This window comes from Desmodus rotundus, chromosome 1 (genome assembly GCF_022682495.2).
Source record: "Desmodus rotundus isolate HL8 chromosome 1, HLdesRot8A.1, whole genome shotgun sequence".
NCBI classification, from domain to species: domain Eukaryota; kingdom Metazoa; phylum Chordata; class Mammalia; order Chiroptera; family Phyllostomidae; genus Desmodus; species Desmodus rotundus.
Genome location: NC_071387.1, coordinates 137,692,568 through 137,715,572, shown reverse-complemented (window position 1 = coordinate 137,715,572; position 23,005 = coordinate 137,692,568). Strand labels below are relative to the sequence as shown.

Genomic DNA, 23,005 nt, shown 5'->3' with positions numbered 1-23,005 from the left:
TCTTGTTGAATTTAGAAACATCATCATGGCCAGCACCTAGAACAGAACCTGATATGCAGTCCGTGCTGAGGAAACATTTGTTGAGTTGTTAAATGAATTCATGAATGAGTGATCCCTTCATCCCTTCGGAGTGATCCCTTCAAAGGAGACATATCAGGAAATCTGATGACTTGTTCTTCCACAGAAGGCAGTAAGAGTAGGTAATGGCAGATAAAAAGCTGTTCTTATTCTCTGTTCACATATTCCATAAACTTGGCCTAATGTATAACGGGACATTTTCTCTTTTGGCCACTGAATTTGGGAAGAAGTTTGTTATCAAAGTCAAAAAAATTTTCCCATTACTGATCTTTTTGGGGTAAGATTTGGGATCTAAAAATTTTACAGTATGAAAAAGGAAGCTAAAATGAGAAGCATGTTCAGAAAATAGTAGCTTTTGGTTTATGTCTTGTTAAAATGCTGGTTTCAGTATATATCTACTGTACTATTGTACTTCTAAGGTGGTGCTAAATGTCAGGATTATGTTTTGATAGACTATTCTATCAAAAATAGTAGTGATTACCCTTATTTATCTTACTTTATACGACAAACAGGACTGCCTGACAGGGCGTTCAGGTGGATTGTTGCCAAAGCTGCATCTAACCAGACATACTATATGTGGGAAGTAAAGATGAAGCAATGCTTTTTGTAGCTTCCTCAGAATGGTTGGTTAAAGTGTGGTTTGTGGCAAGAAAAAAAAGAGGAAATTCTCTTTTCTTAGTTAGTATTGTTAAAAATGCACAAAGCAGCCAGTGTGTGTTTAATGTATTTTTCTTAAATGGTAATGCTATTAGCCCACTGCATTGAATGAAAGTACAGAGTAGTAGAGCAGGGATACTGAGGACAGACAAAACTAAGCTTACAGTTTCTTCAGCACTGTATGATGGTATTGTGTGACCCCAGATGAGTTTTTTCAACTCTAAGTCACGGGGATAATAACTACTGCCTTATAGGAGATTGTACACAACTGTGCTAAGGCAGAACCTGGTGTTTAGTAGGTGCTCATTAAATACTAGCGATGCCTAATGATGATGTTCCTAATTCAGTGACAGCTATACTAATGTTAAAAAAACTGCCTTTCTTGGTTTGTTTAATTGTTGTCCATGGTAGCTACAGCATAGTAGGAACAACTAGAAATGTTTGAATATGGTATATTTTTTTTTTGGTGGGTGCCACTGATACTGACCTACTCCCAAAGTGTGGCAGGGTGGCTAACCACTCTGAAAGCAATGTTAAAAAATATCATCTTGGAATATTGCCTTTTAAATAGCCCACTTGCTTCTTTTAAAATATCATATTTCTAATTTAAAATTTAAAATATGTCCTTTGCAAAACATTCAGAAGATAGAAAACACAAAAATAGAATAAAAATAAAAATAATAGAACAAAAGGAAATAAAAATGTCTTATGATATAACCCAGTTATGCACTGTTAATATTGTTCAGCCTTTAAATGTATATACACATAATTACACGCACTTACAGTACATGGTCATTAACACACACTCATGCATACGCTCCTCCCCACACACTATTGTTGACGTTCATACATAATCACCTTTACATTTACACATGCACATTCAAGTGCACATTTTAAGGAAATAAGATTCTGAACTTATGGATATCTAATTTTTTTTTTACTTGGGATATATATTGGACATTGTTATATATGTAAAAAGAGCTGCAGAATATTTATGTTCTTATGTTAGTTCATTTTATAGATAATCTATTTATTTAGTCAATCCTCCTTTGTTGTGTTTTATTAATACTATTTTTTCTGGCTAGAGAAGTTCTATTAGTCATATAGACAATTTAGATAATACTAAGAAGTGGAAAGAGAAAAATGCCAATTTATTATGATTAATCTTTTCTCAAGGAGAACAACTTTGGAATCGTCTTAATCTTTTTACTGTGGCTTTATTTTATAGAGTTATGATAATACTTTGCATAGTTTGCAACCTGTGAGCATTCTTATTTTTGCATAGCTTTTCATTTTATATTTTAACCATTCTCATAGAGTTGAATATTTACATTTAAAAAGTTTTCTATTATAAGTTACGTTACTTTTTGTTAAGGGTTTTACTTCATTTTGGTAATTATACAGTATTTAACATTTTGGAATTGGCTGTCTTACTCAGAATATTCTCCGAAGACTCACTGGGGTTGTTTATCAATCATTCATTTCTTGTAATTGCTAATTAGTAGGCATTCTGTGGTTTGGAGGTGCCACAGTTTGTTTAACCATTCAACTGTTAAAGGACATCTGGGTTGTTTCAGGGTTTTTTGCCAATTAATGATAACGCTATCAACATCTGTGTACAGATTTTTGTGTGCACATGGTTTTCATTTCCCTGGGATAGACTTGCAGGAGTAAAACTGCTGGGTCCCGTGAGAGTTCTATGTTTAGGTTTTCGAGTAACTGTTAAAGTGGTTTTTGGAGTGACCATACCATTTAAAAATGCCCATCAGCAGTGAATGAGTGATCCAATTTATCTGTGTACTTGTCAGAATTTAGAGTTCTCATGTTTTATTACAGCTGTTAAGACGGGTTGCACTGAAATCTTACTGTGGTTTTGATTTTCATTTCACTTGTGGCTGGTGATGCTGAGCATCTTTGCCTAAACTCACGTGCCATCTGTTTATGCTCCTTGGTGTAATGTCTGTTCGCGGTGTTTGCACATTTTCTAACTGGATTGTTTAGTTTTTGCTGTTGAGTTTTGAGAGTTACTCATGTATGCTAAGTGCAACATCTTTTTTCCAATTATAGAGTTTTAATTTATTTTTTTATTAAAGTATAGTTGATATACAGTATTATATTAGTTTCAAGTATACAATATAGTGATTCTATAGTCATTTACCTTTAGATGAGATCACCATGCTGTGTCTAGTAATCACCTGTCATGGTACAAAGTTTTTTATGATATTATTTTTCTCTGTGCTGTACATTATGTCCTAGTAACATTATTTTGTAACTAGAAGTTTGTACCTCTTATTCCCCTTTATCTTTTTCACCCATCTTCTCACCCCTCGCTCCTCTGGCAACCAGCAGTTTGTTCTCTGTATCTATGGATCTGTTTCTATTTTGTTTGTTGTGTTTTTTTTTAGATTCCACATGTAAGTGAAATAATAAGGTATTTATCTTTTTCTGAATTGTCCCACTTAGCATTATACCCTATCGGTCCATCCATGTCACAAATGGCAAGATCTCATTACTTTTTGTTGCTGAATAATATTCTGACATTCTTGGTGCACTCGCACATGTGCACAAGTGTGGCTGACACATCTTCTTTATGCGTTCACCCATGGACGGACACCTAGGTTTATCTTGGCTATTGTCAGTAATGCATCAATGAACATACAGATAATCATATATTTTCAAGTTAGTGTGCTTGTTTTCTTTGGATAAATGCCCAGAAGTAGAATTCTTAAGTTGTGTGGTTCTGTTTTTAATTTATATTTGATATAATATATATTTTATATTTTTTACATACTAATCGCTTATATGTCATTTGCAAATATCTTCTCCCAATAGCTGGCTAGCCAGTATTGGCTGAGGTGGCCCAGGACTTTGGGCTGGGGGAGTTAAAATGCCTGGTTTATATTAGCTACTATGTAAATGTTTACTGAATTGAATGACACCCATGGCTTTTTGCTATAAAATCTAATTTCATCTTGTATTCTTACATTCTGACTTTGTTTTTCACAAGTTCAGAAAGACCTATGGGGTATGCATTGTACTGGATCATCTTCATTTGCCCATGTAGGTCCTGGAGAGATGGAAACTGAGTGGCCATGCCAAATTTTAGAGGCAAGTTTGGCTTGCTTACCCAAACAAGTTACAGAGGTTGAATTAACATAGTGGAAAAATTCTAAGTCTCTTGGACAGAAACCCCATCTGAATCAATATGGTAGGGTTTCACAACCCTTCAACCAATTCCAGACCTAAGTGAGTTTATTATTCTTATGGAGGATAAATCCTTTTGAAGAATTTTATAACATTGCCAGGAGTATATGTTTCTCTTCCTCTAAACCCATCCTGATGCCTTTTATCCTGAGTGTTGAGGAGAAAGAGTAGTATTCAGACTCATTGGAAGTGATTTGATAATAGCTTTGAGCTGAGCTGATCTCTAGAATTCTGGAATACTTAAGAAGTTCCAGTACTAAAGGAGGCCCAGACTACTCTGTCTCACATTGGGTCTATCCTGTAGTTGTTTCCAAGTCTTAGAGCAGAGCAAGGGCATAAATATACTAGCTGGCAGAACCCCCCCCCCCCATTGGTTGTCTGACTTGTGCATTAAGAAGTATTATTGTAGGAAGAGCTAAGTGGAAGTCCCTATATGAGACAGTAAACCAGAGACGATAGTGTTTCCTTACGGGAATTATGGATCTTAGTGATACCATCAAAGATTTGGAAGATACAGGGGTGGTGATTCCTACTGTGTTCTCTTTTTTATGTATTTGGTGCAAATGCAAGATAAAGTCATAAAAAAAGACTCTAGATCATGATAAACATAATCTGGTGGTGATCCTAATTACAGTTACGGTTTCACGTTTGCGGCCTCTTTTGGAATAAGTCAGCACAGATCCTGAAATATAGTTGTTGGTGTAGCAAATGTTTTCTTTCCTTTCTCAGTGGCAAAAACAGTCTAGATGGTTTGTTTTTCTGCGGGGAAACAAGAGTATGTCACCACTGTCTTCTCACAGTATTGCACCCATCCTCTTTTCTTTGTCATCATGGGGCCTGGAGCAGTGGTTCGCAGCTGGGGCTGATCTTTCAGTTCTAGAGACATTTTTGATTGTTGTGGTTGGGAGGAGAGTACCACTGCCATGCAGTTGGGAAAAACCAGAGACACGGGATAATATCCTACAAGGCACAGGAGAGCCCCCCACACTAAAAGAATTATCAGGCTTCAAATGTCAATAGTGTCAAGATTGTGAAAGTGGCCTGGATGTACGACAGTTACCTTACTCCTCACAAAACTTCCCATTGGACTCTACAGTCGTGGTATTGAGCTAATTGGACTTGGTGAGTTGAAGTATTTTAGATGCCTTAGTAAAGCATATGCATGCCAGAGGATAGGAGATACACCACAAAAACATTAAGGGACATACCATAACCATGAAATTCAAGGGGTCTAGTGGCCTGGGCCATGTCACAGCTTCCGCTTTCCACCTTGTGCCCTCTGCACTTGCACAGGGCTCGGGATGTGGGAGACGCCATCTCCCACAGTTGTGTGGATTGCTCCAACCCATTTACTAGGTAATGCGTAAGCTGCAGCCAGACAGAGTTCTCGCAGCGGGCGCAGGCGGTGTTCACGGCAGACAGAGAGCAAGTAGGAAGCCTCCGGCAAGTCTGCATGGCAACATCAAGGTGAGAACCCCTAGGTTTCTGTGGTAAGATGATGCTTTCTTCTGCCTACACTATTCTTCATTTGAAAAGCAACTCTTGGATTGCTTCTTGGTGCTGGTTTGTTAGACATAAACATGATTATGAACATTATGACGTGAACAACTGTCATGAAGTATGTGCTGTCTACCATAGCAAATCATGAAATCAGATGTGTGAGGTAGCACTTATTGTTAAAGTAAATCTTAGTTACATGTAGGTTTAGAAGGCACAAGTAACTATGTAGACAGGCATCTCAGACTACTGTGCTACTTACTTTTATTGTCCTGCATTTCTCTCTTTTCAAATGCAGAAAGGTTATCATTATAGGCAAAAGTTGGCATGGTCTTACTACAAAAACACAGATGTCTTCATTATAAGGACCTCACGGAGGCCCCTGTGGCTGGCTAACAGAGGAGGAGGAAGTGTAGCCTGGTTTACAGAGGGTTTGTAAGGTGTGCTGGCACCCATGGAAAGTGGACAGCTCTTGAATAACAGCCATAATCAGGCATGTCCCTAAAGGGCATTGGTAATAAGTGGAAATTCCCTTTTGGTTGGAGAAGAGAAGCATAAGGCATAGATTTCTATTAATTCCTGAACAACACTAATTTATAAGCCGGCCAGTCAGAAGCTTGGGACAACAAAAAAGAAACTTGTTTACAACGTTTAAGAAGTTCCAGCTAAGACGTGGATAGTATGCCTCTTGGCATGGGCGCGGAGTGTAAAGCTAGGTTTGCCACTTGTTAATGCTCATTTGAAGGTATTCTTTGTGGGAAAGGCTTTCAATCAGGAAGAACAGATGGTCTGGCCAGTAAATGTCAATCAGTGTTTTTCCCTGGCCACTCTGGGGCTTATGGAATTGTCCCATGTTAAAAGTGGCCATATAGCATAAAAGGAAGCTAAGCCAGAGTTCAAAAACATATTGTTACCCTCAACAAAGCTGTTCTAATTACCTCCACTGCAGATTTACTGCCTGATTTACCAACCTGCAAGGGCCAGTTGTGAGAGCTCCTGGTATTGCAGCATTCCCCGGGGGAACCGGTATACCCCAGGGCAGCCAAAATATATCTATCCTGGTTGCAATTTGTCCTCCTGAGATAAGTGTATATTCTAGATATGAGCTTGTTTTCTCTGCCTACAATGTTTCTGTCTACACTCAGAATTGTTTGACTTACAACATGCCTTATTCATTGTTATGATATACTGTACAACATCAGGTCTGATCAAGAAACTCACCTGCAGCAAAAAAAGTATGGTAACAAACTCCTACTCATGAAATTGACTTGTTTGTCTTATTACATATCCCAACAGTCGGAAGTTTCTGACCTGCTGGGATGGTGTCTGTTACAGCCTGCAGAGTAATATTTCCTTCCCTATGGAACATGGTATGTGTGTTAAATTAGGCAGAAACCACTTTTGTGTTGCCGCCTCCTCCACTGACGGAATACATAGGAAAGGGAGCTAGGGAATGGCCAAGGATTGCTGCCTCTTGCTACTGTACCTAAAAGAATCTACTCAAAGAATTTTTGCTCCCTTTTGTCTTGGGTTTGTTCAGTCCTAGTCCCCCCGCGGATGAATGCTTCTATCAGGCAACACAGTCCTGTTCCCTTAGAATCAAAGATGAGATTGTTCGCTAATCATTTTTGGTCTGTTCATGCCACATTAACAACATGAAGAGAAGGTGGTCTCTGAACTGGCAGAAGTGAGAGATCCTAGTTAACAAGAGTACATTTCTATATCTTGGCAAAGAAGATGTATTTTGGACTGAGGGAATTCGTTTGGGTGCCTCTTAACACCCCAACACCCAATAGTCCTTGTTAAAAGGAAAACCGCCCCAAAGCAACAATGATAAGACAGCTGAAGACCTGTAAAGACAGCGAAAAATCCCAGACTAACTGGGGCACAGGCAGAAGTCAAGGGAACGTGACCTGCATGATAGGAAAATAAGCGATGACTGTCAGCACAGGCTTTCTGAAAAGCTACAGAAGGGGGAACTATAGAGCTCGTTAATTGTCCAACCACCCTTGTTTTGCGCTACTACTTATATGGAGCCCATTGGTGGTGGGTAGCATTTCAGTGTTGAGTTTCAGGTGGGAGAAAAAATGCATTGATATTACCCCAGAGTGGTATTTTGCTGACAGGGTTTTTGTTGACTCCTTGTGTTGCAGATACATTTTTCATCTGGACAAAGGTAAAAGTGGATGCTAAGGTACCAAAGGAAAAATTGGACAGTGATGGGTATTCTGTTTCTCCCTCCAGATCTGCCATCTGCCGTTTATCAACTTGTTTTATCGCCCCCCCTGAAACCCCATGGCCCCAGCACGTTTGCCCCTAGCTTCTAGTTGGGTTCAGCCAAAGGGAGCTTGCCTGTTGGGAGGAGGGTGTGGTGCTTATTTCTCTTATTTGCTCCCCGCCAGCTGTGTTGCAACAGTGCTGTGTCTGCACCTAAGGCCACGGCTCTCAGAGGTGCCACCTACAGCTACAGGACTCCCGAGGTTTGGTAGTAGCCTGCACTGTTCTCCTAACTCTGCCTTCATTAAAAAAAAATATATATATATATGTATATATTCCACCCCAAAAAACAATCTACAGTCATTTAAAAATGTTAAATTTACTTGAGTTATTCCTATTGTTTGTATTCTACTGCAGCTTTAACTGATACATAAAAATATTCATACACATATTTTAACTTTCATCTTTTAAAAATATTTTAAGTTCCTCTTAAAATGACTGTTGTTTTGAAATGAAATTGTGCTAATGCTTTTATAACTAGTTGGGAACCTTTTATTTTCTTTTCAATTTTGAAACAGTTTAACGTGCAAGGATTGATTGTTTGTGATTGATATTTAATATAAATTCTCTAGAAAAATCATTTCAGATAGGTTGATTTTTGAAGTAGACTTTGATTCTTGCTTTAATTTATTCCAGAATCATAGCTTCATTCAAAATTTTATATCACTTATGGTCAATACTTTATTTTAAGAGATTTTCAAATTTCTTGGTATAAGGTTGTATGCAGCATTTTCTAATGTTTTAAAATATTTTTATGCATTTGTGGTTATTCCTATCATATATATGGTACTGAATTCTGTTTTTCTTCAATTTTAATGGGCTAATTAGGTCACCAGTATACATTTTTGAGAAGATAAGGAGATTGACTGTTAGATCTTATGTCAAAAGTTTTTGTCTATTTTATCCTGATAGTCAGAAACCCTTATAGAAGTGTTTTGAATTCATACCCAGATTATTTAAGTAACCAATTCATTTTACTTTATGTCACCATTAACCATGAGATGAATCTGTTAAATATTTAGGCTCTTAAATCTTAGAGATTTTGTAGAAGTTAATTTAATCCTGACTTTACACACCTGTAAAATGAGGAAAATAATTGTACCTCCTTCGTAGGATATTTCTGGGGGTTACAGAAGATAATGCATAGCAGCGAAGGACTTTGCATAAGATGAGCACTCAGTAAATATCACTGTTCTTGTTGTTATTGTGCATGAGGGCGAGAGATAAGTAAGGCGTGATAAGCGAGAACCTGGTGAGACAGCCATGCAATTCAAGCTCAGGGTTTATAGTCACTGCGAGAAGAAAGAATTTCCTTTGGGAAATTCAGGGGAGAACTTTTAGTAAGAAGTGAAATTTGAACTGGGATTGAACAATGGGTATAATTTCAGTAGGAAAAGCATGTAGTATGTATGGTCATTAAAGGCAAAGGATATAATATTGAAGGATTTTTATGTTTTAAACTTGATTAGAAAACAGATGTTATAAATGGATATCAGAAAATCAGATCGAGAAGTTGGTATTGTGAGAAAGAAGGTGAATTTGCTTTAGAGGGAGAAATTTGGCATTAGAAGATGTAACTTTGTATCCTACGACATACTGGGAGTTCAACACTGAGATTTGGAGTCATTTTCACAGTTTCTCCATCCATGATAGTGAGTGTTTAATCCAAAGGAGAGAGCTAGTAAGAGAGAAGGTGAAAGGCCAAGTCCTAGATCCTGACAGTAGAAATCATTAAGTGCTCATTGAGAAGATTTAGCCATCTGAGATTTAAGTCTATCTATGCAAGGGCTAAATTTTTAAAAAATTGTATTTCCTAGAATGGTTCTGTTTTGTTTGACACTTTTGTGGTAGGTACCTCAAACCAGTGTTTTTCAAAGTTGTGTTTTATAGAGCATTCATTCTGTGAGATGATAGACATTAATGGACAAAAATAAATAAATCTATGATGGGTAATGTGTAAAACTTTCTCCTATTACATATAAATGCATGCATATTACTAAGAGGAGAGGTGCAATGATAGAGTACAGTTTTTCCAGACTAGTTTGACCATAGAACCTGTTACAGAACTGAAAGGTCTTCCAGCCAGTGCTGGCAGAGCTGACAGTAGACACTGAGAACTGCAGTGGAGAATCGTGGCTGTTTTATTATGAATGACACCATCCGGGAGAACGGGAAGCTCATGCTCAAAAGCCTGAATTCCCAGTGGCATGTAGGTTACAGATTATGTAGTTTTGGGGCCGTGCTGGGAGGTGAGGTAGGGAGGATGAATCATTTTTTTCAAGTCTTGCAGAAAGCTCTGAGGTCTGTTTCAGCGTCCCTCTACTCAGTCTCATGGGAAAATAGCTAGGAGGTATTCCACCTTAGGACTCAGGAGCTGAAATGTAATTTAGGTCAAGATGTTATCTTTAGCTTGCCAGAGGTGGAGGGCAAGGGAGAGGAAGGTGTGATTTCTAGAACTAGAATTTAAATAAATTAAAGTCATGAGGACCCTTTGTTTTGAACCTTTTTTTCATGGAAATTCTTAGAAGCCTGGGTTGCACAAAGTATATGTGAGGAAATCTTCCTTTATACCTCCTCAGAGGATGGTTCAGCTTCTTAAATCGCAGGTCAAAGCTCATGGAGAATACATAGGCGGGTCAGAAGAATAGGAATCAGATTATCGGGTTACGTTGCACAGTATGACTTTGGGCTTCAGTTTCTCCATTTATAAAATGTTTGCAGGAAGTTGTAAAGATTAGGTTAGGAAATGTATTAATATGTGAATGCTTGGGTATCAAGAAGCACAATGACACTAACAATATTTATATATAGTTTTTTTTCCTCCCAAACAATATACTATGAGTAAAATAGGATATATTTCATTGTAGTTACATATTAGTGGGTTATTTGTCAGAAGCTGCTCTTCATATTTGTAGCTTCAGTCTTTTTCCTCTGTACATTCATAATTTGATCATTGCCTCTTTTGGAATTTCTTATCCCATTCTTACATTACTTAAGGACTCAATAGCCTCTGTCTACCTATGTGTTCTGAAGTTATTTGCAAGTGCTTGTGACCCTTGTCGTAGAGTCTGCTGCTGGTGCTCTCTAAAAATAATACACTATTCTCAATAGTCCATGTGTCTGTGCAGTTCAGTGTCTCTTCAAAGCCCAGTCCAAGCTCTGTCTCGGCTATGACTGTTCATGTCATGTTTCCCTGGCACCCAATGATGCTCATAGCAGTATATGAATTTATAGGCATATTTTTTAATTTTAGGGACTTTTCTTCAATCATATCTTTGAGTATTTCATTCCATGATAGTCCCCCCCGCTCCGGTACATCAGTGATATGTAAATATGATCTCCTTTGGGCACCTTGTATATTTAACATTTCTTATCATTCATTTTCTCGCATTTCTCACTTCTATACTGCATGCCTATATGATATTTTCAATCTGTTCACCTTTGTACCCCAGATTTATTTCTTTTCCTATGGATTTCTATTTTCCCCTTTTACGTCTTTCCTGAGTTCTGCCAGCGCATGCTGAATCTCCTCTTCCTGTCACTGTTTCTTTTCAAAGTTATTTCATTTGTGCTTTGCTGTCTTCCCATGTAATAATAGCTTTGTTTCATGATGTAATGTGTGTTCACACTTTTCATCTGCTCCATGAAAATTTTTTGTGGTCAGTGCCCTGATCTTAGTAAAAGTGCATTGCTCGCTCTTCTTACAGCATCAGTGTATGGATGCTGTGATATTTCTTTTGAAAATCACTTGATTGGCTTAGGGAGGTGCCCATGGGAGGTAAATGACCAGGCTGGCATCCCAGGCAAAAGCTCTTGTCTTTTTCAGTTCCTGCAAAGATGGTGTCCTGAATTGTCTTTGAGATTCCTTGTGCAACCTCTTCCCGTGCACGCTTCTATTTTTAAGAACAACAGAAACTCGTGAAATCCTTGCTGCCACTTTGACATATCGCTTGTTCCTATGTCCGTTGTTTCAGGAAAGGAAAATCTGGAATGTACTGTTGCTTCTGACTTTCAGGACGAGTATTTTTCTTGCTCTCCCCACCAACTGTCCTTACGCTTAGAAACTAGGGCCCTACTCTGAGCCCTGTGCATGGAGGAAGCCACTTCACAGACACTGAAGCTCAAAGATATTTTTTTCTTGAAAATTTTGTAAGAAAGGCTTTTGAAAGGTTGGTAACAGAATCGGTGGACAGAGGTTATCAGAGAGGGATGTAAGGGTGACCTACACTCTCTAGGCCAGGAGATGGTGTTTGAACTTGGGAATGGTCAAGTTGAAATAAAAGCAACAGCTCTTTCTTCTCCAGAGCAGTGATTAGGAGTTGGAAGGTAGAGCCAGGGGAAGAAATGTAGTCAGTCCCTGGGAAGGGAGAATGAGGCTGTTTTTGATTAACATTGGCCACCTCCAGGTGCCTGATGCAGGTAACTAGGCAGACCCGAGCACCCCGTTCTGCTTCTCAGGAGACATGGATACTTCCTGGAAGTGCTTTCGGAAAACTGTGGTTGGGGGTGTGGAATTTCATCTCAGACTGCAACAACCTGCCTTACTGCAGGCAGCAGGATGAGCCCCAGAGAAAACACGGTCCCTTTTAACTTCTAGGTTTTGAAGGTAAATGCCTGGGGTGAGGGTTGAGATGAACTTGATATTTAACTACTAAACATTCTGCTATGTAGATTTCATTTTGTCCCTTTGCCTTTAGTTCCTGCATATGTTAGTGGGCCAGACAGGTCACTAGTTTGTCCAGTAAATTCTAAGCACTAATTTTATTAGGAAGGCTCATGTTCATAAACAGCAGAGGAGCTCCCTCTAGTGGTGTATAGTCAAATCATGTGCTTTTTAAATGTGTTGCAAATATTTTTTTTTTTTTCAGAAAAATTTAAATTTCCCATTAGAAGATGAAATTTTAGGTTCAAATAGTTTACTCAACAAATAATACCACAGAATTTACATTACAGGTAAATCTAGCTATTTTAAAAAGATGTTTTTAACAGATGCTATGTAATAAATTATTTAATATTACTTATGATGAATGGTGTTCAGGCCCCCAGGGCATCTCTGAAATACATCCTCTCATAGTTTTCTTTTTATCTCTCCCAGGAAAGGTTAATTTCATGACATTTTAAGTATATTTAAATATTTGGGTTTTAACTTTATGTTTATTTCTTAAATTTTTCAACATTTTATCATAAACATTTTTAAGCACATAGAAAAGTGCAAAAAATAAGATGAATATTCCTAACAGTCCGCCTGGATTTAATCACCAGTTGGTGCCACAGTTGCTTCATTTATGCGTGGGCATACATGGTTCCTTTTATTTTGAACCAAGGAAAGTTGCAGACAACAGGATACGGCACCATGCTCCTCCTAAGAATAACAACATTTCTTGTCACAGGCGTGGTGATAATGCCATGTCAGAAAAAATCAACGGTGCCTTTATGTTTAAATGACAGTTGGAACATACCATTCGTGAATCATATTGTCTTTCACTGTCTTTGCCTGGGCCATCCCTTTACTGTCTTTGTGGGACTGATGTGGCTGTAAGAAGTGTGATTTCAGCTGAGCATTTTTCATTTCACTCTGCATAAAGTGACTTTTCCCCCGACTGTTCAAAGAAGTCTTTCTTCACGTTGAAAATCCAGTAACTTTGCAAGGGAATGTCTTATTGTTGAAAGCCTTGAAACAAAATTCTGGGATGAGCTATGCCCTTTTAAATATAGATCAGTCCTCATTTACTTCAGGAAAGTCTCCTAAGTTTTACCTTTTAATATATTTTAAAAAATATTTTGATTGATTTTATATAGATTTGATTTTTGTTTGGATCTCATTTACATAATTTTCTCTGTAATCCTTTAAGTCTTAGTTTTGGTTAATTTAATTTTGCTCATATTTCTTAAGCTTCTTTTACCTGTTCTTGTAATTCTCAGTCTCTTTCCTCTCTTTTATCTGTGCTGGTGTCTGCTGTTTCTATAGGAGTTTTCAGCGTATTTCATGTCTTTCCTGAGTTCTTTCAGCCCGTGTTTTCCTTCTCTAATCTCACCACATTTATGATCTTATGAAATCCCTGTTTTCAGCTTATGATTTTAAGAAATAATTGCCTTTATTACTTTTTTTAAAGTGTGTCAATATGGTAATTTTTAAGTCTACATCATGGTGACATTTTTCTAGAGACTCTTGTGACATACTTGCTTTATCTTTTTGATTTTAAAGGGCTCATGTGATTAGATGGAGCACGACCAGATAATCCTTCTGACTTGTTCAAAGGCCACTGAGTAGTAGCCTTAAATTACTGTGCAGAGCCCATTTTGCCACTGTAGCGTAAGGTCTGATGTTGCCATAGTCACAGTGTCAGGGATTAGGATGGGGAGTTTGGGGGAGCCACCTCAGAGTTCTGCATAGAACTGTAGTCATGCAGGGCCTTGTTCTGGACAAGCAGGCATATTTCATTCTCTCTGTTGAGGTGGGTGTTCCTCATGGGTAAAGCTTTTACCTTTCTCCCCCACATAAAGATTTCTGTTAAAATTTAGTCTTTTCTCTGGCACCTTGACAATGACAAACTGCTCCTTGTTCTGCCCCACTTCGCAGGCTTATCTGTGATGCTAGGTAGCCTGTAATCTTCATACAGGATGCTCCCATTTATTTTTGAGTGTATTGGTTTGTTTTCCCTACTGTACCTTGTTTTTTTCATCCCTCACATCATCTAACTTGTGCAGATAAAGTCTACTGATTTTTTACGTGTTAATTTTATATTTTACTACTTCAGTGAATTCTCTTACTGTTTTTATTAGTTTTTCCATTAACTTCTCAGTGTTCCAGAAAGAGAGTTATAACTTCTGCAAATTGAGATCGCTTTGCTTCTTATTTCAGTTCGTAGGCCTCTGGTTCCTTTCTCTTTCCCTCCAAGAAAAGTTGCAGAGATTTGTATTTCCAAATTTCTTTGTGTCGTTCCCATTTTAGCAGTATGTGGGCGTGCATGGGGTATATACATACTTCTACATTTGATCATTTAAAATAAATGCCAATTTCTATTTATGTTGATAATATGATGTGGGGTTGACATTTATCAAATGTCTGATTGAAAATCTATGAAAATGATCATTTGATTTTTCTGATTAGATCTAATATGTTAAATTTTCTTAGATTTAAAAAATATGGTTTTTAAAAAAGTCCTGCTACATTTTTAATATGTTGCTAGATTTTCTTGCTAATATTTTATTTGTGATCTTTTGCATTGATATTCAGAAAAAATATTTGTCTGTGATTTTCTTTTGTTGTTAATCTTTTTTTACTGGCTCGTATCAATTTATACTCAATTCATAAAAATATTTTGGTGATATTTAACCCTTTTTCTATGTTCTAGAATAGTTTAAGTAGCATTAAGTAGTATAATATTATTATTGTCATTATTATTTAATTTTTAAAAGCTTGGTAAAATGCATGTCTGAATTATGGGTTTGGTAATTAATCATTTTTGACTTTCAAATTTATTTTCTAGAAATCTATTCTAAGTAATCTCTTGTGACTTAAAATTTGCTCTCTTTAGAGTTTATTTCCATTTTTTGTCATGTATTATTTGTATATATGTAATTTCTCCTTTTTCATTATGGTAGCTATTGGTTTATTTTACTGATTATTTCAAATGATTTACTTTTTTGTTAATTTTTAATAATTTTTATTCCATTAGTCAGGTTTCATTTATTTGTTAATTATTTATTTTAATTAGAGAGGCCTCTTAATTGCTTGCTTTTTTGGGGGGGGTATTCTCTTGCATGTTATTTTCTCCATATATATTCTGTAATAACTTCATCTAGCTCTAGTGGTGTTTATTGTTGGGAGCAACTCATGAATGTGTGATTTTATTTTTATGTATTTTTATTTTGATTACTTTCTTTTGAAGGGGAGGGTCTTTTTCTGCTTGAATGAGATGCTTTTCTTGTACGAACTATTGTAGTTATAGCACACAATTTTTGATGTGTATTGTCTGTATTATCATTTTGAGAAATTTGGTAATTCCAGATATTTTGGTCTAAGAATAATTTAATAGAATTTTAATTTTTTTGAATTCAGATAGAAGGGCCTTTTCATTTTCTGTTATAGTAGAAGTTTGTAGTTTTTGATCAAAAGCTTCATTTTGATCATAAAATGTTATTGTTATTTACTCTTTGGGACGCATATGGATATTTTTGCATTGTAATAATTGGTCAGGTTTTTTTTCGAGTTGTACACGAGACCTAAAAATTGAAAGCACAGTTTTATTAGAGAATATAATTTGACATGCTTTCGTAAATTCAGTGTTATGAATATTTACATCTTCTCTATCCTTTCCTGCTTTTAATAATTTGTTCTCTTGGACTGAGAAAAGTGAAAATTAAAGTCTGTTGTTTTAACCTTTTCTGTCTATTCTTACATCTCTGGCAGTATCTGCTTAATTAAAATTGCGGCTATGTATTTTCATTTTTTATTTATTTACTTTCAATGTTTATGAAAATTTGTATTTTAATGGGTTGTTTTATTCTACACTTTAAACATTTTTAATAAACTTGATTTTTAGAACAGTTTTAGATTTACAGAAAAATTGCAAAGATGGTATATAGTTTCCTTTCCCCCTATTATTAACATCTTAATTTGTCGGCTACATTTGTTATGATTGATGAACTAATATCGATACATCACCTATTCATGTTTGTGCTTATTAACTGAAGTCTTACTTTATACTTTATTCAGATTTTCTTAATTTTTTTAATGTTCTTTTCCTGTTCCAGGATCTGATACAAGATATTTATTACATTTACTTTTTATACTCACTTGGCTTCTCTTGGCTATGATGATTTCTCATATTTATTTTTTCTTCCTTCTTCCCTCCCTCCCTCCCTCCTTCCCTCCCTCCCTTCCTTTCTTCCTTCCTTCCTTCTTTTCTTCCTTCCTTCCTTCCTTCCTCCTTTCCTTTCCTTTCCTTTCCTTTCCTTTCCTTTCCTTTCCTTTCCTTTCCTTTCCTTTCCTTTCCTTTCCTTTCCTTCCCTTCCCTTCCCTTCCCTTCCCTTCCCTTCCCTTCCCTTCCCTTCCCTTCCCTTCCCTTCCCTTTCCCTTCTCTTTTCTTTTCTTTTCCTTTTCTTTTCATCTTTTCTTTTCTTTTTTTTTTTCCTTTCTCTTCAACCTTGGTAGTTTTGAGGGGCACTGGTCAGATATTTTGTAGAATGTCCTTCAACTGAGATTTTTTCTGATGTTTTTCTGGTGATCAGACTGGTGTCATGAGCGTTTTGAGGGAGGACCACATGGGCAAATTACCATTTTCATCATTTCATATCAAGGGTTTATGCTATCAATACCACTTATCACTCTCGATAATGACCTTGATCCCCGGGCTGAGGCAGTGTTTCTCGGGTTAATCCACTATGAACTTATTTCTTTGATTGTTAGTTTTCACGTTCCAAGCTCTACTCTGGGAGGAAGTCACCACGTGCACTCACACTTTAGAAGTGAGGTGTTACGCTCTCCTCTTTGAGGACAGAATATCGATAGAAATTACTTGAAATTGTTCTGAAGTAGACTTTTGTTTCTTTCATCCACATTTATTTAATTATTCAATCATTTGTTTTTCAGTGTGGATGGATATTCTATATATAATACTTTGGGGTATAATCCAGTGCTACTTTATTTCGTTGCTCAAATTATTCCAGCTTTGGCCACCAGAGTGCTTTCAGTTGGCTTGTCTCCCTTTGACAGACCTCCCTCACTGTGGGTTTTTATTATTACTACTATTATTATTATTATTATTATTATTATTATTATATTTCAGAGAGCAAAAGGAAGGGTGGGGAGAAAGAGACAGAGAGACATTTGTTGTTTTACTTATTTATCATTCATCAGTTGATTCTCGTATGTGCCCTGACCAGGGATCAAATCTGCAACCTGACCTGTCTGTGGGACACTCTATTGAGTGTGACACTCAACTGAGCTACCTGGCCAGGGCCCATGTTTGTTCTGAGCACTTCTTTACTTGCTGGCACTATGAGATAAATTATGCTAGTCCTGTATGTTTCTTGTCCCTGTCTTAGAAGCCACCATTTCTGCAAAAGAGGCCCTGCAATCAGAGAATGGGAAATAATTTTATCATCTAGAAAACAGTGTTTATATACAGTTCCTTTCACCTGCAGTCTTGCAGACTCCACTCATTTCCAAAGTTACTTAGGTCAGCGCCCTTACCCCCACCCCCTTTAGTGAGGTGGTTTATGCATTTTCATTATAGGTAGATACTTTTGTCACATTCTCAATTCATCCTGGAAACTTCTGACCTCTTACTGATTTTTAAAAATTTGTGTACATTAAATGTTCCTTTGTGCTGTAAAGTTCAATGAATTTAGACAAATTCATAGTGTTATATGTACACAATTAAACTATCATATAGAATGGTTTTACCACCCTTAAAAAATCCTTTGTGTTACATTTATTTAACCCTCATTCCCTCTTCCTGATCCCTTGGCAACCAGTAATGTCTTTACCATCACTCTGGTAAATAGTGCCTGTCCAGATTGTTATATCCTTGGAATCATACAGTGTGATTCCTGCCAAGCAGACACAGACATTCACCAACTACTCTGACAACCAGCCCGGTGTGCTCATTCAGGTTCATGAAGGTGAGCGTGCCGTGACCAAGGATAACAACCCCCTCTGCGAGCTTGAACTCACAGGCATACCTCCTGCACCTCCTGGTGCTCCTCAGATTGCAGTCACTTTTGCTATCGATGCCAATGGCATCCTTAATGTCTCTGCTGTGGATAAGAGTATGGGAAAAGAGAACAAGATTACCATCTCTAAAGACAAGGGTTGCCTGAGCAAGGAAGACATTGAGTGTGTGGTCCGGGAAACTGAGAAGTACAAAGCTGAAGATGAGAATCAGTGGGACAAGGTGTCTTCCAAGAACTCACTTGAATCCTATGCATTCAACATGAAAGCAACTGTTGAAGATGAGAAACTTCAAGGCAAGATCAGTGGTGAGGAAAAACAAGATTTTTGACAAGTGCAATGATATCATCAACTAGCTGGATAAGAAAATCAGACTTCAGAAAAGGAAGAATTTGAATATCAGCAGAAAGAACTGGGAAAAGTCTGCAACCCAGTCATCACCAAGCTATACCAGAGTGCAGGAGGCATGCCAGGAGGAATGCCTGGGGGCTTCCCTGGTGGTGGAGCCTCTCCATCTGGGGGTGCCTCCTCTCAGCCCACCATTGAAGAGGTTGATTAAGCCAACCTCTTGCATAGAGTTAGCATTGTTCCACACAAAATATGGAAGGACCCAAATATGTAACAAATTCAATGGCAGTTCTAAAAGCTGAGCTGCTGTATGATAAAACTGAGCATTCTGGATACTTGAATGTGGACTGTGTGCACAGGGAAAGGAAATAATGCACTTTATGAGCACTGTGTTGTAAAGTGGGAAATGTGATGTCTTAAATAAAACTATTTAAAATTGGCACCAAAAAATGTGTATCCTTTTCAGATTGGATTCTTTTACTTAGCAATACGCATTTAATATTCATCCATGCCTTTCTGTCTTGATATGCTATTTCTTTGTATCAAGCCTAAGAATATCAATAGAAGACAATTATTCAGAAATAATGCCGACAGAGTAATATATTAGACACAATAGTTTTCATAAATAGCCCTGGCTGGGTAGTTCAGTTGGGTAGAGCAACATCTGGAAGTGCCAAGTTTGTGGATTCAGTATCTGGACTGGGCACGTACACTAATCAACCAGTGAATGCATCAATAAGTGAAACAACAAATTAGCATTTCTCTCTCGGTCCTTTCCTCTCTCTCTTAAATCAATCAATAAAATAAATAAAATAGTTTTCATAGGTAGATCTGAGGCCTTGTTAATTTGGGAAAATGATAAAATACAATGTTCACTGTTTCAGAGCCTGTCACGCAATACTGAAAAATGGGTTAGCTGCAGACTGAGGTGTGGATTCCCTCAAAGCTTAGGCAGCTGACGTATCCACCAGAGGTTTGTGCCGGAGGGAGGCTGCACAATCAGTGACACGAAACTGGGCTCTGAAATGAGCGCGCACATGAGCAATGTTGTAAGAGGTGTGCTCTCTCGTTAACCCAGCAGAATGCTGTGTCCCTGTCTCTTCCCGCTAAAATATATTACGTATGAATTTTTAAAAAGTAATAAAAATGTTAGGATAAAATCATTGCAAATTTACATGTGATCTTGGAGAAGGGAAAGCTTCTATATGTCAGAACGTATGAAGTCAATTTTAAAAACTGTGTCACAAAAAATATGCAAGTGGCTAATAAACATGGAAAAATGCTTGCTTTCATTGATACTATTTAAAAATAAAATTTTAAAAATGTTTATGTATTTTTAACCAATGAGATAAGCAGTTTTTTTATTATGTAAAGGCCACATTGGTGCTGGGATTAAATATTTGTATAACTTTTTGATAAGGCAATTTGGCTATATCAAAATGTACACATTTATACTCTTTGACCTGGAAGTTTCACTTTTTGGAGCCTGAACTACAGATAGACTTGAACAAATATGCCGAGATAAATTTTAAATATATCCATCACAATATTGTTTGTAATGACCTAAACATAGGTATAATATTCATTATATGTTGTATTAGTATTAAATATAGATTGTGGACTAGGTAAATAAATCATGGGACATTCATGTTGTGGATTAATATAAAAGTGCCGACAAAGAATTTTAAATACAGCTTTAAGTTCCAACGTCAAAGATGTTCAGGACATAATAACTGAAACCTGGAAGTGGTTAAATATAAGAATCATATATTCAGTATCATTTCTGTGTAAAAAAATAAATGGATATAAAGTATGAGTGTGTAAGAAGAATGTGTGAAAATGATAAAAGGAACTGTCAACAGGGGCGTATTGCCTCCATCTGGGTACCCGGAGAGCATAAAGGGGAGCAAACGGGGAAGGGACAGTTATGTTCTTCTCTAATATTCCTCTGTGCTATTTAAAATTTGGTTTAAAAAGCATGTTGAATCTCATGGATTACTTCCTCTGGAAAACAACACCACACACCAAAACCCCACAGAATACTCTTACAGTGAAAATGTCTACCAGATTACTACAGAAGGATATTTACCTATTATATAAAAGGCAATTTGCCCACTGTACAAAAGAAATAGAAAAAAATAATAAACGAAGAAATATGATGTGCACTAAATCTTGCTAGATATCAAACAGGAGATGGTTAGTCTAATCTACTATCTCTGAGAAACTGAATACTGAAACCAGGAATTACAATTCAAATGGCCAACATAGCCAGGGAGGTAACACAAATAATGCCAGGAAATAATGTCTTGATATGATATTAAGGAAATGAAAATAGAATTAGGCAAGGTCATTGTTAAAATGCCGACTCCTGGATACTACACCAGATTCAAAGGGGAGAGGTGAAATATATTTTTAATAAGCATCTTTGTTCATTAATATTATCAGATAAGTTTAGGAAATACAGTTTCACCCAGAGTTGGACTGTGATTTTTAAGGTTAAAATAAAATTTTAAAGAGAACTATTTTTCTTTTGATGATATTCAAAAGAATATCCCGTAGACCCATAAATTTTTTCAAAATGTAAAGGTAATAAAAAATAGTTTGAACTATATAAAGGAACTAGATATAGCTTCCAAATATTACTGCTTTGTGGTGAATATTAAGAATGACTATTTTGACCAAAATATTTTATTACCCAAGTACACTTTTCAAATGTGTTGAAGATGTTCATTCATAAATTCAGTATGGTGGCCATACTGTATGTATGACTTGGCACCACTTGCTTCAATTGCGTTTATATTAATGTATCTGAAAACTTGTTAATTTTGATTCTTAAAGTATTGTTTCTCAGTTTCCTAAATTTTCTAAATTTTAACATGGTAATATTTCATAATTTTCTTTATTAATATATGTATTTTCAAATAGCTAGATATAATCAAAGTGAAGTGTTGGAAGACATAAAAAGGGTTATGTTAGGCAGGTGTAATTTATAAAGATTAATGTTTAAAATATTAGTTGAATTTCTTTATATTCATCACTTTATTTGTTTTCCTAAAGATACTTGCTTAATAGCAAGGAATAGAACCAGTTGTACCTCTTCAAGTTCCTCACTTTCCAACTACTTGTATGTCTTCATCTTGGGACAGCTATTGCTGGGAACAGGAGGAACTCCTCTCTATACCCTGGGAACAGCCTTTCTGGATGATTCTGTGCCCACACACAAATCCTCTCTTTATATAGGTAAGTTTGCTCTGTAATATAAATGTCTCAGTATCATTTCATCTTATTGCTTGTTTAATTTATTAAAAAAACAAACATATACTTACTTTAAAAGTTAGATGTAATTTCATACGAATTTCCATGAGATACATGCAATATTACTTTTTGTTTGTTTGTTTTATTATTTACTGACATTGTGTCCTTTACTTGGGTGCAGTTAAGAGTTTGGTTATGAACATTGGGGTACATAGGTTCCTTTAACCTGGAATATAATCAACAAAAGGCAAAAGCAAACAAAATATAACCAGACAATCTAACAAGAGCCAGAAGGGAGAGGGGAGGGGAAAAAGGGGGGAAGGGTTTTCAGGAACTACTGTAAAGGACGTGGACAAAACCAAGGGGGGGGTGAAAATAAGGGAGGGAGGTGGGTTTGGCTGGGGTGGGGGGGAGTAGTTGGGGGGAAAATTCAGACAACTGTAATTGAACAACAATAAAATAATTAAAAAAAAGAGCTTGGTTGAATGTCCTGCTCTATTTCTTGTTCTGAGCATGCACACCTCCCTGGAAGTGCCGCCCAGGCAGTAGACAGGCTGCTTGAATCCCAGGCTAATTTACACAGGGTGTGGAGGTTGAGCTCTGCCATTCTCCGTGATTTACCGCATCCTGTTGACCAAAGTCAACAAAAGAAACCACAAGACTACTACTACCCAGGAACTCTGTGGCGTTTTCCATTCCAGATTAACCCTTTTGATATGTGACTTGGTTTTTTCCCTTTGTGATCTATTTCTTAAGATTTTTGATAGCATAAGTTTCTCCTAAATTCCTTCCCTGATGTTCTACAAGGTAGAGCTAATTAGACTATCCATGGCCCTACAGCCAATTAACGTATTGTTTATTTGCACATGTGTTTTCACTTTATCAATTTGTTATTCTAATGTAGGGGACTGAACTAGTCCATTTGCACTGCTGTAATACAATACCATAGACTGGCTGGCTTTCAAACAACAGAAATAATTATTGGATTTATTGCAATTATTATTATAACCT

The 23,005-nt window shown here is 36.8% G+C and overlaps 1 protein-coding gene across 1 annotated transcript in view; it reads left to right on the top strand.

Annotated features, from left to right (window-relative positions):
• The window catches only part of SLCO4C1 (solute carrier organic anion transporter family member 4C1), a 57,069-nt gene that overhangs the window by 10,579 nt on the left and 23,485 nt on the right, over positions 1-23,005 (top strand). Inside the window, exon 3 of the mRNA XM_024563242.4 lies at positions 21,797-21,979. Within this exon, the coding sequence (XP_024419010.2) occupies positions 21,797-21,979 (183 nt within the window). The remainder of the gene's footprint in view (positions 1-21,796; positions 21,980-23,005) is intronic.